The sequence below is a fragment of the Somniosus microcephalus genome, unplaced genomic scaffold (assembly GCF_052327205.1).
Source record: "Somniosus microcephalus isolate GS21.2 unplaced genomic scaffold, FLI_Smic_1.0 unresolved_chr6, whole genome shotgun sequence".
NCBI classification, from domain to species: domain Eukaryota; kingdom Metazoa; phylum Chordata; class Chondrichthyes; order Squaliformes; family Somniosidae; genus Somniosus; species Somniosus microcephalus.
The window spans coordinates 36,898,255-36,912,526 of NW_028225184.1; the positions used below are offsets into that span (position 1 = coordinate 36,898,255).

General features: G+C 42.9%; 1 protein-coding gene across 1 annotated transcript; it reads left to right on the forward strand.

The window, feature by feature from the left end:
- The first annotated feature begins 4,293 nt into the window (after nt 1-4,293).
- On the forward strand, nt 4,294-10,887 carry LOC147087203 (putative G protein-coupled receptor 139). The gene is made up of 2 exons (XM_085978112.1): nt 4,294-4,389; nt 7,560-10,887. Exons 1-2 carry the CDS (start codon nt 4,320-4,322, stop codon nt 8,462-8,464), a joined length of 975 nt encoding a protein of 324 aa, XP_085834238.1. The 5' UTR covers nt 4,294-4,319; the 3' UTR covers nt 8,465-10,887.
- Nucleotides 10,888-14,272: the final 3,385 nt, after the last annotated feature.

Sequence of the window (14,272 nt, forward strand, 5' to 3'; positions counted from 1 at the left end):
CTTAACCTGAAGGCTGTGACTGCCTCCTGGAATTAAGTGACCAGATCATTCTCCCCATCCATTCTGCATGGCAATGTCTTAAGCTCGTATTCCGGCTCAACAATTCTGAGCCCAAGTTCCTCGAGTTGCAGAGACTTACTGCAGATGTGGTGGCTCGGGATCGTGATGCTCTCCACAGAATCCAGTCGCTGCAGTTACGACACACCACCTGTCCTACCATCACAAAACTTGTTTTATTTATTAATTATTAGTTAATGATTTTATTCAATCGATATTTTTCTGGTTAATTGTATCATTTTATTTAGTTTAATTTAGTAATTTAATAATACTAGCAAGTTATTGTTTATCAGCTCTTAATTTCCCCCCTTCCCTAACATAGAGAGCAAAACAGAGCTGCAACACTCACTAACCAATCACCTGTCTGCTCCTCTAAAACGTCACTCTTTGTTGTTTTTCATTCGGAGCCTCCCGCTGACGCACCTTTTGACACAATTTTATTGTAGCATGTCTTTGCCACCCGTATTAACTTTTTCAATTCCCTCCTGTACTTTACATAATGTTCCTGGTTATTAACGTAATCTTTTTTCTGGCATTTTTCATAAGGCTACTTCTTTTTTAAAGCTCTGTGATCTTTCAGTGCAGGGCTGAATGTTGTACAGCTCTGTGTCCTTACACTGCAGGGCTGTGTGTTGTACAGGTCTATGTCCTTACACTGCAGGGCTGGATGTTGTACAGGTCTGAGTCCTTACACTGCAGGTCTGTGTGTTGTACAGGTCTGTGTTTTTGCACTGCAGGGCTGTGTGTTGTAACGGTCTGCGCCCTTACACTGCAGAGCTGCATGTTGTACCGGTCGGTGTCAGTTTATTCATCAGGCATTGATGAGCATTTTGATATCGGATTGTATGAGGATGCAATGGAGGTTGACGTAGGGCATCATTGCTATGGAATGACAAATGGGACTGAAGCATAAATAATGTTCAACAAGTGTCATTCTGAGCTAACAGCTAAGGTGGAACTTATGGTTATGATATAAAGCAGGTGCCTGGGACTAAAGATGCAGGCTTCAGTCTTGTCAATGTGTGCATCGAAAAATTTGTGATGCATCCAAAAAGGAATGTTGGCCCAGTAGTCAGACGACATGGTGACAGAGTGGAGGGGGTAGGATGTGCGGTGGGGAGGGTGATCGAGAATGATAGAATTTTAACGGGGGTACAAGAACAGAAAGTTCGGTGGGAGTTTGGGCACAAATCTTTGAAGGTGACAGGACCGTGTAACAAAGCAGCTGATAAAGCCTAAGCAGTCCTGGGCTTTATAAACATAGGCGTAGATTACAAACACCAGAACGGTATGTTAAACCTATATAAATGGGGGCAGGTGGAGTGTTTTGCCCAATTCTCGGCACTACAACTTAGGAAGGACGTGAAGCATTGCAGAGGGTACCGGAGGTATTTACTATATAGGATCCAGAGATGAGGAGTTGCAGTTACGTGGATAGATTGGATAATGTACGTTTTAATCGTTCATTGGAAGTGGGCATCGATGGCATTTATTTCCGTCCCTAGTTGCCCTTGAGAAGTTGGTGAAGAGCCAGCTTCTTGAACCGCTGCAGTCCCTGTGGTGAATTCACACCCACAGTGCTGTTAGGGAGGGAGTTCCAGGAATTTTACCCAGCGACGATGAAGGATCAGCGATATACTTCCAAGTCAGGATGGTGCGTAACTTATAGGGGAGCTTGCAGGCGATGGTATTCCCATGCTCCTGCTCCACTGTGCTTCTAGGTGGTAGAGGTTTCGGGTTTGGGAGCTGCTACCGAAGAAGCCTCGGCGAGTTGCTGCAGTGCAACTAGTAGATGGTCCACACTGCAGCCACGGTACGCCGATCGTGGAGGGAGTGAATGTTTAATGTGGTAGTTGAGGTGCCAATAAGGCGAGCTGCATCATCCTGGATGTTATACAGCTTTTACAATGTTGTTCTATCTGCACTCATCCACGTAAGTGGAAGTTATGCCATCACTCTCCTAACCTGGGCCTCATAGAAGGTGCCAATGTTTTGGGGAGTCCCCAGCTTACCTTGCTTCTGACCTGGTCTGGCCAAGCTGGGGTTGTTCTCCTTAGAGCAGAGAAGGGTGGAGGAGATTTCATAGAGTTTTTTTTATATCTAGAACGGTTTCAGATAGAGTAAATTAAGGTAAACTGTTTCCACTGGCTGAAGGGTCGAAAGCCTTAGAACACATATTTAAGATGGTTGGGGAAAGAACCAGAGTCGACATGAGGAAAATCAGTTTTATCCAACGAGTGGTTAGGATTTGCAATGCACTGCCTGATAGTGTGGTGGATACAGATTCAATAGTCGGCTTCAGATGGGCATTGGAAAACACTTGATGGAGGAACAAGTGTGGGGATGTGGAAAAACATCAGGAGAGTGGGACTAACTGGATTGCTCTTCGAAAGAGCCTCGATGGGGCGAATGGATGAACTATTCTATGACTCCATGATTTTGCAGTACTAGGAGATGGAGTTAAAACTATTGTCGTCAGCGTACATTTAAAAGCTGATCGCATATCCATGGATGAAATCTCTAAATTGAGCATGTAGATGAGGACAAAGAGCGGCCGATGATCGATACTTTAGAGGCAACAAAGGGAACGGAGCTGTGGGGTGGTGGCTGTGGAGAGAAAGCATTGCTGGAGATTCTCTTGCTTCGATCAGATAGGTAAACGTGGAAATATCAAGGGGAGTCACATCAGAAGGGAGGCCAAGGTCAGAGAAAATAAGAGGCAACGGAGCAGAGGAGAGACGGAGTTTCTACAGTTGATAAATGTAAGATTGAGGGTTTCAGTCTCAGCTGAGGCAGGGCAGAGGACGGCCATGTTATGCTGACAGAAGTACACGCCTCTTGTGATGGAGATGATATTCGGTCGGATTGTCAGGTGAGAGATGAATAGGGATCTGAGGTTAAAAATCCTCATACTCAGCCTGAGACAACAGCGAGGGATGAGGATGGAATCAGCGACAAGGGTATGGAGTTTGCGTTGGGGCCAAATATGAAGGCCACGCTATTCCCAATATTTTACTGGAGTAAATAGCATCTCATGGAATCAGGTTGTTGCAGTTTGATAACACAGAGGGTGTGGAGAGTCGAGAGAGATGGCGGCGAGCCGGAGTTGGATGTTGTCAGCAGACTTGTGGAAACAGACCACATGTCTGTAGATGATGTCACAAAGGGCAGCATGTAGATGAAGAAGAGGAGAGGCAAGAACCGAAAGTTCAAAGACTCCAGAGATAAATGTGCTGCTATGGGAAGAGAATCCATTGCTGGAGATGCGCTGGCTACGATCAGATCTGTAAGACTGGAAACAAGTGAGGGCAGCCCCACCGAAAGAGGCCAGTGTCAGAGGTATGGAGAGATCATGGGTGGGTTTGCTGCTGGTTCGGAGGCGAGGTTGGAGATGGCGAGGGGTGAGGTCATGGAGGGATTTAAATCAAGGATGAGAATTTACATTTAAGTCGTTGGCTGACTGAGGGACAATGAGTCTCAGTGAGGGCGAGAGTGATGGGAAAGCGGGATTTGAGCAGGGCTGGAGGTTGACAGCAGAGTTTGGGTTCGGTTGAAGTTCATGGAAGGTGGAGGTTTGGTTCCGGCCAGGAGTGAACAGGAAGAATGGAGTCAGCTGTTGGCACTGTTCTAAATTTACTGGAGCCGTTAACCTATGTAGAATAAACAGGTAAATTTCTGCTGTTAAATAGCTGAGAGAGGAATGTCAATGGGGCACGTTCAGTTACTGAATCCTAATATAATCCACGGTAATTTCTAGTTTCAAATCCTGAACATGGACTTTAACTGTCCCTGAGTCAGAGACTGAAACTTCACATTTTAACTGGGAAACTCCAGGAACAGAGTGCAGCGTGTCTGCTCGAGTCCCTGGGTTCAGCGTACACTGCGGAGAAATCATTAACAATTATAATCGATCGATAGCAGTGAACATGGCCAATACAACTACAGGAAACTGTAAATGAAGGCGCTCATTATTGTTGGATCCGTCCTGTAGGTGAGAGCTTTCTGCCTTATTCCCCAGAGAGGTGTGATTAACTTGTGGTCATTGAGATGTTTGTGTTTTATCCACCACATTAATTGGATCAGTGTCAATGATATAATGTGTTTGTTCAAGTGACTGTAAATAATAGCAATGATCAGGGATATAACTGTGTCATTGGAGACTTATCCCCTGTATAAATCAGGGCCCATTGGAACGGATCAGCTCGGTGTGTCTGCCGGAGCTGTGGGTTCCACTCCAACAGCAGTCACCGCTTCTCACGGAAATGGGATATCCAGTAATCTATCATATAGAAGACATTTACTATACTGTCCTTGCAGCCGTTGGAGTTCCTGGTAAGCCTGTATCTTTGCTACTAATGGTGTAAATCGGTGTTAACTGTGCTGCTGCACTGGGTAATGTTTCACTCTCTCCATGTTTTACACAGCTGCCTGTTCATTTCAACCAGTGGAAGAATGAAATGTCCTCAGTCTCTGCTCTTTCTGTCTTGTCGCAGCTGCAGTATATCTGTAATGATCTTTGTACATCCAGCCCTGGCATTGCTCTGGGATTATTATCTGTACTGAATCAGCTGCCTGGGCTAAGAGTATGTATTAGCTGTTATCAGTTTCATCTTGTGGAACTACCCTGTTCTGGAATATTTTTACCGCAAATGTTTTTTCAGTGATTAATAATGAGAAAGTTCACGGTGTCAGTGTTACAATGAGGGAGTGCAATGTACTCCCTCCCCGATAACATGGTTCAGTTTGACTGGGATTTCAATGTGTGCATTGGTTATCACTGTTATGAAATATTATTTCACTGTGTGTGTATCTGACGGCACTCCAGAGGTCTGGCGACTGAACTAAGATTGCTGCTGTCTCTTTCACATCTCCTTCTCTCCTTCAGTGGCGATGGATTCACTGACTGTCACTGGACCTCATTGTAAAATGAAATGTTTTGAGGTTATGTTTTATAAGTTTGCACTGTATCTGTTGGAATCAATAGCCCTTCTATTGATCTGGAGCTTATAGATAGCAGCGGTGAGGTTGGAGTTGAGTTAATTGTACATTCCTGCCATCTAACGCTGTATTTTATAATTACCGGAGAAGGGACTTCAAGTTTTGTCAGCTCTGTCTGGAAGAGGCATTCGAGTCTGTCTCTTCCTTGCATTGCAGATGAAGTTAACTGTGCAGAGGAACAGGTGGCGAAATGAGTGCCCTGAATAAACATTAAACGGTTCACCATTGGACAAATTTACGCTGATAATACGATCACTGAGCAAGGAGCTGGTGAGCAGAATTTGGGCGTAGGATTTTAGGATTGAATCGGATATGAACATGAGCTTTGACAGAGAGATTACAGACAGTGCGGAAATATAGAGGAGGGATATAGAAAGAGAGAAGTAGAGAGTGCTTTGACAAAGCGAGCAATGACAGTGTGGAAATATAGAGGAGGGATAGAGAAAGCGAGAGGGAGAGAGAGCTTTGAGAAAGAGAGCACAGACATTGTGGAAATATAGAGAAGGGATAGAGAAAGAAAGAGGGAGAGAGAGCTTTGACAAAGAGAGCACAGACAGTGTGGAATTATAGAGGAGGGATAGAGAAAGAGAGAGGGAGAGAGAGCTGTGACAAAGAGTGCACTGACAGTGCAGAAATCTAGAGGAGGGATAGAGAAAGAGAGAGGGAGAGAGAGCTGTGACAAAGGGAGCACAGACAGTGCAGAAATATAGAGGAGGGATAGAGAAAGAGAGAGGGAGAGAGAGCTTTAACAAAGAGAACACAGACAGCGCAGAAATATAGAGGAGGGATAGAGAAAGAGAGAGGGAGAGAGAGCTTTAACAAAGAGAACACAGACAGCGCAGAAATATAGAGGAGGAATGGACAAAGAGAGAGGGAGAGAGAGCTTTGACAAGGAGGGCACAGAAAGTGCAGAAATATAGAGGAGGAATAGAGATAGAGAGAGCGAGGTAGAGCTTTGAAAAAGAGGGTATAGATATTGAAGAAATATAGAGGAGGAACTGAGAAAGAGAGAGGGAGAGAGAGCTTTGACAAAGAGGGCACAGACAGTGCAGAAATATAGAGGAGTAACTGAGAAAGAGAGAGGGAGAGAGAGCTTTGACAAAGAGAGCACAGACAGTGCTGAAATATAGAGTCGGGATAGAGAAAGAAAGAGGGAGAGAGAGCTTTGACAAAGAGAGCACAGACAGTGTGGAAATATAGAGGAGGGATAGAGAATGAGAGAGGGACAGAGGGCTTTGACAAAGAGGGCACAGACAGTGCAGAAATATAAAGGAGTAACTGAGAAAGAGAGAGGGAGAGAGAGCTTTGACAAAGAGAACACAGACAGTGTGGATATATAGAGGAGGGATAGAGAAAGAGAGAGTCAGAAGGCAAGAGAGAAGCAAATGTTAGAGTGAAAGTGATTGAGAGAGAGCTACTGAAACTTCGAGTATAATTATAAGTAAGAGATGTGTTATTAGGTTGTGGTAAAATTGGGAGAGATTATATTGTTGTGTGTTTGTCCGTCAGCACTTCAGTCTGTTTTGGTAAATATTATTTTTCCTTACGTTATGAATTATTATTGCACGTAATTCTATTGATTTAAATAATAGGATCCATGATTTATTGATCATAATGAGTTATTAAATCGTGGATTTTAAATGCTGTACATCAGTTGAATTCAATAAAAAATGAGGTTGAACTCATTTGAATTTGATGCAACTGATGTGCTGTGTAAAAATATTGATGACAATTTACACCAACGAGCCGTTCACCGACACCGGTAACCACAGACATTACTGATTGAATGCATTAATTGAGTTGTGTTACTGAAATGTATGAATTAGATTTCCACTAACTCTGCTACCGTCTCTCCCTGTGAATGCCATCCTCTCCTCCGACTGCAATGAACCCTCTAGCTCCTCCTCCGTTACTTCAGGTTGTAGGATTTCCCAAAACCTGTGCTCCTGACTCCCCTGCGGCTCCCACATGTCCTTTTCCTTTTCTCCGCTCCAATCTCACTCACTGGCTCGGCCTCCAGCTGCCTCTTTCAATCTGATCCAAATCCTCAAACACACCACAGCGGCTCTCGGCCGTTCTCGTTTAATGCCAGCCCCTGTCGGCTCTCTGAACCCAGAGCAACGAACCAGCTGCACCTCCACCTGTCCCCAAACCTTCCCGCTTGAATCACTTTCCCTCGGTCTGGAGATCAAATCCAGATTTAACACTTTGGATTCCGACTCTGTAAAACCCCTTTTCTCTTCCCCACCGGCAATGTGCCCTCAGTCAGCCCTTCCAGTGTATCCGGTGCTTATTCACTTTCTGTGTGGATTTCACAATTCATTCTCGATAATTGTGTTTTAAAAAATATTACTTGCCGGAAAGTGCTGCCCAGGTCCATGAATGAGTTTCCACTGTTCGATGCAGCAACAATTCTGGAAATTTCAGCCCAGATCCTGTCAAACTGCTGCTTGGGCTCCAGGCCTGATCAGTAATTTATCTGCTTCTTTTTCTCTCTCTTACAGTTAACGTGGTGGCGATTGTGATCCTGTCCCGAGGAAAGTGCGGTCTCTCCAAATGTATCACTCACTACCTGGTGGGAATGGCAGCGGCCGATCTCCTGGTCGTTATCACTGATCCCGTATTGAAGTGGATTGTTCTGATCTATTTCCCATTTTCATTCTTGAACATTACTCCTGTGTGCAGTCTCGTTGGCTTCTTGGGTTTTGCAACCACGGTGGTTTCTGTCTGGCTCACAGTCGCTTTCACCTTTGATCGGTTTGTGGCCATTTGTTGTGAGAAGCTGAAAACAAAATATTGCACCGAGAAAACTGCGGTCGTGGTTATCGGGACAGTGAGCATGCTAGGGTTTTTGGTGTCTTTCCCCTGGTACTTCAGATATCAACCTGCCTATATAATGCATAATGTTCCCTGGGAATGTTCCATTAAACCGAGCTTCTATACTTCCCTTGCATGGGGAGCATTTGAGTTGTTTCACCTCATTTTAACCCCTTGTTTCCCGTTCTTTCTGATTTTGCTGCTCAATGTTCTGACAGTCAGACGTATTTTAGCGGCCAGTAGAGTCCGCAGGGGACTGCGGGGCCGCAGCAATGGAGAGAATCACAAGGACCCAGAGTTGGAGAACCGAAGGAAATCCATCATTTTACTCTTCAGTATAACCGGCAGCTTTATACTGTTGTGGGTAACCCAGCTTTTTTATAACATTTACCGGCGAATTGCAGATATTCGGTTTTATTACTCCTTCACCGACACTCGTTATATTACAGAACTGACAGCAACAATGCTTCAGCTTCTCAGTTCCTGCACCAACACCTGTATTTATGTCCTGACCCAGACTAAATTCAGAGAGGAGCTGAAGAGCGCTGTGAAATACCCATTCAATCTAATTGTTAAATTAATTAAATCATAGATAGATAGATAGATAGACAGATAGACAGATATGTAGACAGATAGAGAGATAGAGAGATAAAAAATACATATAGAGTCAGGTGAAAAGTGAAAATGAGAGATAGTGTGAGCCCTAAACAGAGAGAAAAACTGAGGTCAGAACTGGGAGCCTAACAGAGAGACAGAAAGGAAACGTAGAGAAACAAAAATGGAAAATGATTGCCGAGCATAGAGTTGCAGAGATAACAAGCTAAAGAAAGTAAAAAACAGAAAGAAACCAATCGAAAGACGTAAATAAGCAAAGATTATGAGATGTAGATGTTGAAATGGATAGAAAAAGGAACAAAAATGGAATAGACAGAAAGAGGGAGAGTGTGAGAAATAAAAGGTTTAGACACACTGAGAAGGCAGAGAGAGAAACCAGTAACAGTTGAGGTGGCGAAAAATAGAAAGAGACAAATATAAGGAGATAAAATACACGGAGGAAAAGCAGAAACAGGAAAGGCACATGCAGATGTATAAGAAAACAGAAAAAGTATAACACCGATTAAAAGAAAGAGTGGGAGTTTGTGAGAAAGGGAAATTTGAGTGAAGATATTAGACAAATTGAGAATGAAACTGCGAGAGGCAGAGGGTAAGTTAACCAGGAGTAACACAGACAAATAGCGGAGATGAAAAGAGATACATTAAACAAATATTCTGTTTCTGCCTTCATATTGGAAGACACAAAGAACATACCAGAAATTTTCGGGAACCAAGGAAATATAGAGAGTGAGGAACGTAAAGTGATTAATATTAGTAATGGAAATGTACCAGAGAAATGAATGGGACTAAAAGCCAACAAATCTGCTGGACCTGATGTCCAACATCATAGGGTTGTAAAAGAGGTATCTGCAGAGATAGTATTGGTTTCGATCTTACAGAAGTCCCGAGGTTCCAGAAAGTTCCCCGTGGATTGGACTGCAGCAAATGTAACCACAATGTAAAATAAAGGCGGGGGATTGGGCAGAAAACATGGAACTGCCTTCTGTAGTTGGGAAAGGAAAAAAGCTACTATTAAGGAAGTGGTACCAGAGCACCTGGAATATCACAATGTGATTCGTTAGAGACAACACGGCTTTATGAAAGAGAAATGGTGTTTGACAAACCTATTAGATTTTTTGCAGGGTGCAAACAGCAGGCTAAATAAGGCGGAACAAATGGATGTAGAATTTGATTTTCAGAACCCATTCGATAAGGTGCCACACAATAGGTTGTTAAACAAGAATAGGGCTCATGGGATTGAGGGTACCATATTAGCACGAATTGCAGATTTGTCAACGGTCAGAACGCAGAGAGTAGGAATAAACGGGTCATTTTCAGGTTGTCAGGGTGTAACTAGTGGAGCGCAGAAGGAAGTGTGAAATTATCCACTTCGGTTGGAAGAATGGAAAAGCAGTAGATATTAAATAAGTCAACAGACTTGTAAATGTCGGATTCAGTGTGATTTGTGTGTCCTGTTTCACGATTAACAGCAAGTTAATATTCAGGTACAGCGAGCTGTTAGGAAAACAAATTATATGCTGAGCATTATTATAAGGGGCTTGCTTTATAAAATAAGGAGGTCTTGCTGCAATTAAATAGGGCATCGGTGAGAACACACCTGGAGGACTGTGTACAGTTTAATCTATTTAATTAAGGAAGGATGTACTTGTCTTAGAGAGTGTGCAACATAGGTTCACTAGATAGATTATAGCATAAGAGGGATGTACTATGAGAAGATATTGAGTAGAGTCTGATTATATTCTCTGGAGGTTTAGAAGAATGTGAGGTGATCTTATTGAAATGTATGAACTTCTTAGAGGGCTTGACAGGGGAGATGCTGAGAGGCTGTTGCCCTGGCTAGACAGTCTAGAACTAGGGGTCATAGATCCAGGATAAGGCATTGGACATTTAGGAATGAGATGAGCGGAAATTTCTTCACTCAGAATGTTGTTAATCTTTGGAAGTCTCTACACCGGAGCACTTTGGATGCTCACTAATTGAGTATATTCAAAACTGAGATCGATAGATTTTTGGATACTAAGGGAATCAAGGGATGCATGGATATGTCGTTCAGCAATGATCTTACTGAATGGTGGAGACTGCTCAAGGGTCCTCTGGCCTACTCCTGCGCCTCGTTCTTATTTCTTATGTTATTATAGACAGAAGAAGGCAATCAAAGCGAACTAGAGACACAGAAAGGAACAATGCAGGAGAGCTACAGACAGCAAACGAGACAACGTGAGACAAAACTGTTGCGGCTACATTCTCATCGACAACTGAACAATTTAATTAATTAAAATAGGATTTGTAAAGTGGCTTTTATAGTTAGGTGTCTCAAATCACTTTACACAATGAATTACTTCTGAAGTGTGGCGATGGTTCTGTAGGAAAATCTTGAAATGTATATAGTTACTTGCTATGTGCCTGAACAGATATAAATAGTGTCTTTATCTTGATTTACGGATTTCGCAATATAGAGTTAATCTTCCTTTCTGGTATGAATGCTAATGATCGAGTGACGTGCAATTATTAGCGCCCTTACGTAGTCTGCAAACAAAAAGTTACATTTCATTGTAAAATCACGTTAAAAAAAGCTGAAGAAGATGAGGGGACAAACAGAAACATTTAGATAGGGCAAAGAGACAGAGAAAGAAACAGGTTAAAAGAGAGACTGAAGAGAAAAAGAAAAGCACAGACGATAAATGGAGAGACAGGACACAGAGTGGGTAAGAAAGGCATACATACATGGATTGATAGAACGCATGTCACGACCACCGGAAGTCCCAAAGTGCCTTATAGTCAATGAAGTACTTTTTTTTGAAGTGTTCTCAGTGTTGATATCTGGGAAATGCAGCAGCCAATTTGCACACAGCAAGCTCCCACAAACAGCAATGTGATGAGGACCAGATAATATGTTTTAAATAAAACGAGCAAACTGTTGCTTGATGGATAAATATTGGCCCCAGGACATCTGGGAGAACTCCCCTGCTCTTCTTCAAAATAGCGCCATGTGATCTATTAGATCCACCTGAGAGGGCAGACGGGGACTCGGTTTAACGTCACATCCAAAAGGTGGCACCTCTGACTGAGAGTGTAGCACTACCACAACACAGCACTGGAGTGTCAGCCTAGACTTTGGAGCTTGAATCTCTGGAGTGGTACTTACACCTACAACCTTCTGACTCAGAGGCTTACACTGTGGTACAAAGCAATGATGAAAAGGAGTTAAATAAGACAGACAGCCCAGAGAGGGAGCAAAACAGAGAGACGGAGCAAATGAGTTGCAGGAGAGAGAGCGAGAGCAATGCACAAAGGGAGAAATGGAGAGACAGAGCACACAGTCAAAGGCACACAAACAGAGAGATCATTTGATAAAAAAGAGGAACGAGATAGAGATAAAGCTGAATGGAAAGATAGATGGAACACAGAAAGAAAGATAAGCAAGAGAAGGAAATAATGAGATAGAGAGGGAGAAAAGAAAATATAATAAAGCAGGGATAGTTGAAAAGGAGATGGGCTATAGAAAGAGAGAGAAAACTTGTAATAGAACGAAAGATACTGACAGAACAGCGAAATGGAATGAGAGACCAACGGGATTGTACAGAACGAAGTAGAAAAGAGGAAAGATGCACCAATTGAGTCAGAGCTAGTCAGAGGGAGACGGAAAGAGAGAGGGAAAGAGTTGTAGACCGGGAGGAAAGTTAAAAAAAGAGGCAGACAGAGATGAGAGAAAGAGCCAGGGAGAGAGTTAGAGAAATGGAAAGAGGAGAAAAAGAAGACAGAGATAGAGGGGAGGCAATTGCAGTAATTGGCAAAAGAACCAGCGGTGAGACGAGAATAATTATTTTACACAGCGAGCTGTGGGGGGGGGGGTGTTATTATCTGGAATGCACTGCATGAATGATGGTGGAAGAAGTTTCAATTGTAACTTTCAAAAGAGAATTGGATAAGCATTTGAACGGAGAACATTGCAGGATTATGGGTGGAAACTGTAGGAGAGTGGAATGCCTTGGAGAGCTCTATTAACGGTATGATGGATGGAACAGCCTTATTCTATTATATACGATTCTATGAAGACATGAAGCAAGATAGAGATACAGAGTGAGACAGAGTGTGATAGAAAACATAAAAAGAGAAATAGAAGAGTGATAGACAGAAATTAAAGATACCTGAAGAAATAAGACTAAAAAAGCTTGAGATTAGCATATAAGCACAGGAAGAGCGAGAAAATGAAAGGCAGACAGCTACAAATAAAACAGGGCAGTAGAGACAGGAATCAGAGTAACACACATAAAGCACTAGAACATACTTTTCACGCTCGCAATTTAATCAGCCTTATGACTGGGAGTGCAGACTGGCAGAAAAGCAAACAAAGTTAACGGGTCAGTTAATGTGTGTTCTGGGAAAACAAAGTGTTGGGTCTAACTTTGACAGTTCTAAAGGTGACTCCTGGAGGCTGCACAATGAAGGCACCGAGTCTTGTGTAACTGACCCAGCCCATCTCTTACTGCTGGAGGTTTCCAGTGGCAGAGCTTACCTGAGCAATGCGGATCTTTCCCAGTGACCTATTGTTTTCTGTGATAAATCCGGATATACTCTTAACCTCTGTTACAAAACTGGACAGGGTCACGCAGCACTGTAACAACAAGTAAAATGTTATAAATCTGAAATAAAACCCAGGAAATATTAAAGAAACATAACAGGTCAGAAAGAATAAAGTTTAACGTTTCGTGTGGGGCAATCGTCTTCCTAAGTGAAAGATAGAGAAACAGATAGATCTATCACTCCATATATATATGAGTGTGTGTGTGTGTGTGTGAGAGAGAGAGAGAGAGAGGAAGAGAGAGAGAGAATATGTTTGTGTGTTCTGATATATTTAAAATTACAAACCCAGGCAGGAACCATGAGTAGAGGGTATAACAGATTCTCACATGCATGTACCCTACACACAACAATAGCAAAAGAAGGGCTTCCATACCTAGAGCTCTCTGGATGAAGATAACCTCAGAGATTAAATGAAACAGAATAAAGGAAACTTATGGTAAACTAGTATACACGTAGGGGGAGACAGCAGATGAATGCATGGCTGGAAATTTGGCGAGAGAGCTTCAGTTTCATGGGACCTTGGGACCCGTTCAGGGAGATGAGCCTTGTACAGGACTGATGGTTTGTACCTCAGCAGAACCGGGACCAATATTCTCGCTGAAGGGTGGCGACGAGTGAGCTGTTCCATAGTGCTGTTGGAAATGATTTACAATAATTTGGCAGGGGGACGTACACCAGGGTGTAACATTAGAGAGGAGAAACAAGGTGCACAATGGATTGGGAGAGATAGATATCACTCGAGTAAGAAATAGTACCGTATTAGATATGGTCAGACATTAATGAATATAAGAAGGTCCAAGATAGATTTACAGTGCATGTGTGTAAATGCACGATGAGTGGTGAGCTGTAGGTTCAAGTTGCCATATTGGAAGATGGTGCTGTGGCGACAACGCAGACCTGGCACAGAAAAGGGCAGGATTGTACATTAAATATTCCTGGTTATAAGATTTTCAGGCGTCTAATTTGTTGATCTATCTAAAGACACCAAAATGCTCTTGGGACAATTTCCTCCACCAGCAGCAAAACATATTTTAGAGCATCCTGTTTCAAAAGTCAGCTGGCCAGTCTTTGGTTCAATGAAGCAGGAGGAGGACGAGTGTTTGGATGGGCATCGAATAGTGAGAGTTCATATTACGAGGTCAGGAGACAGGATTCATGAAGGCTAATTTTTGGTGGTTGTGCTCCCAGCAGAGTACGTCGT

Excerpts from the sequence above, each read along its gene's own strand:
- LOC147087203 (XM_085978112.1), top strand. The coding sequence starts at position 4,320 with ATGGGATATCCAGTAATCTATCATATAGAAGACATTTACTATACTGTC. Across the intron at positions 4,390-7,559 it reads TGCAGCCGTTGGAGTTCCTG|TTAACGTGGTGGCGATTGTG; the intron begins GTAAGCCTGTAT and ends TCTCTCTTACAG.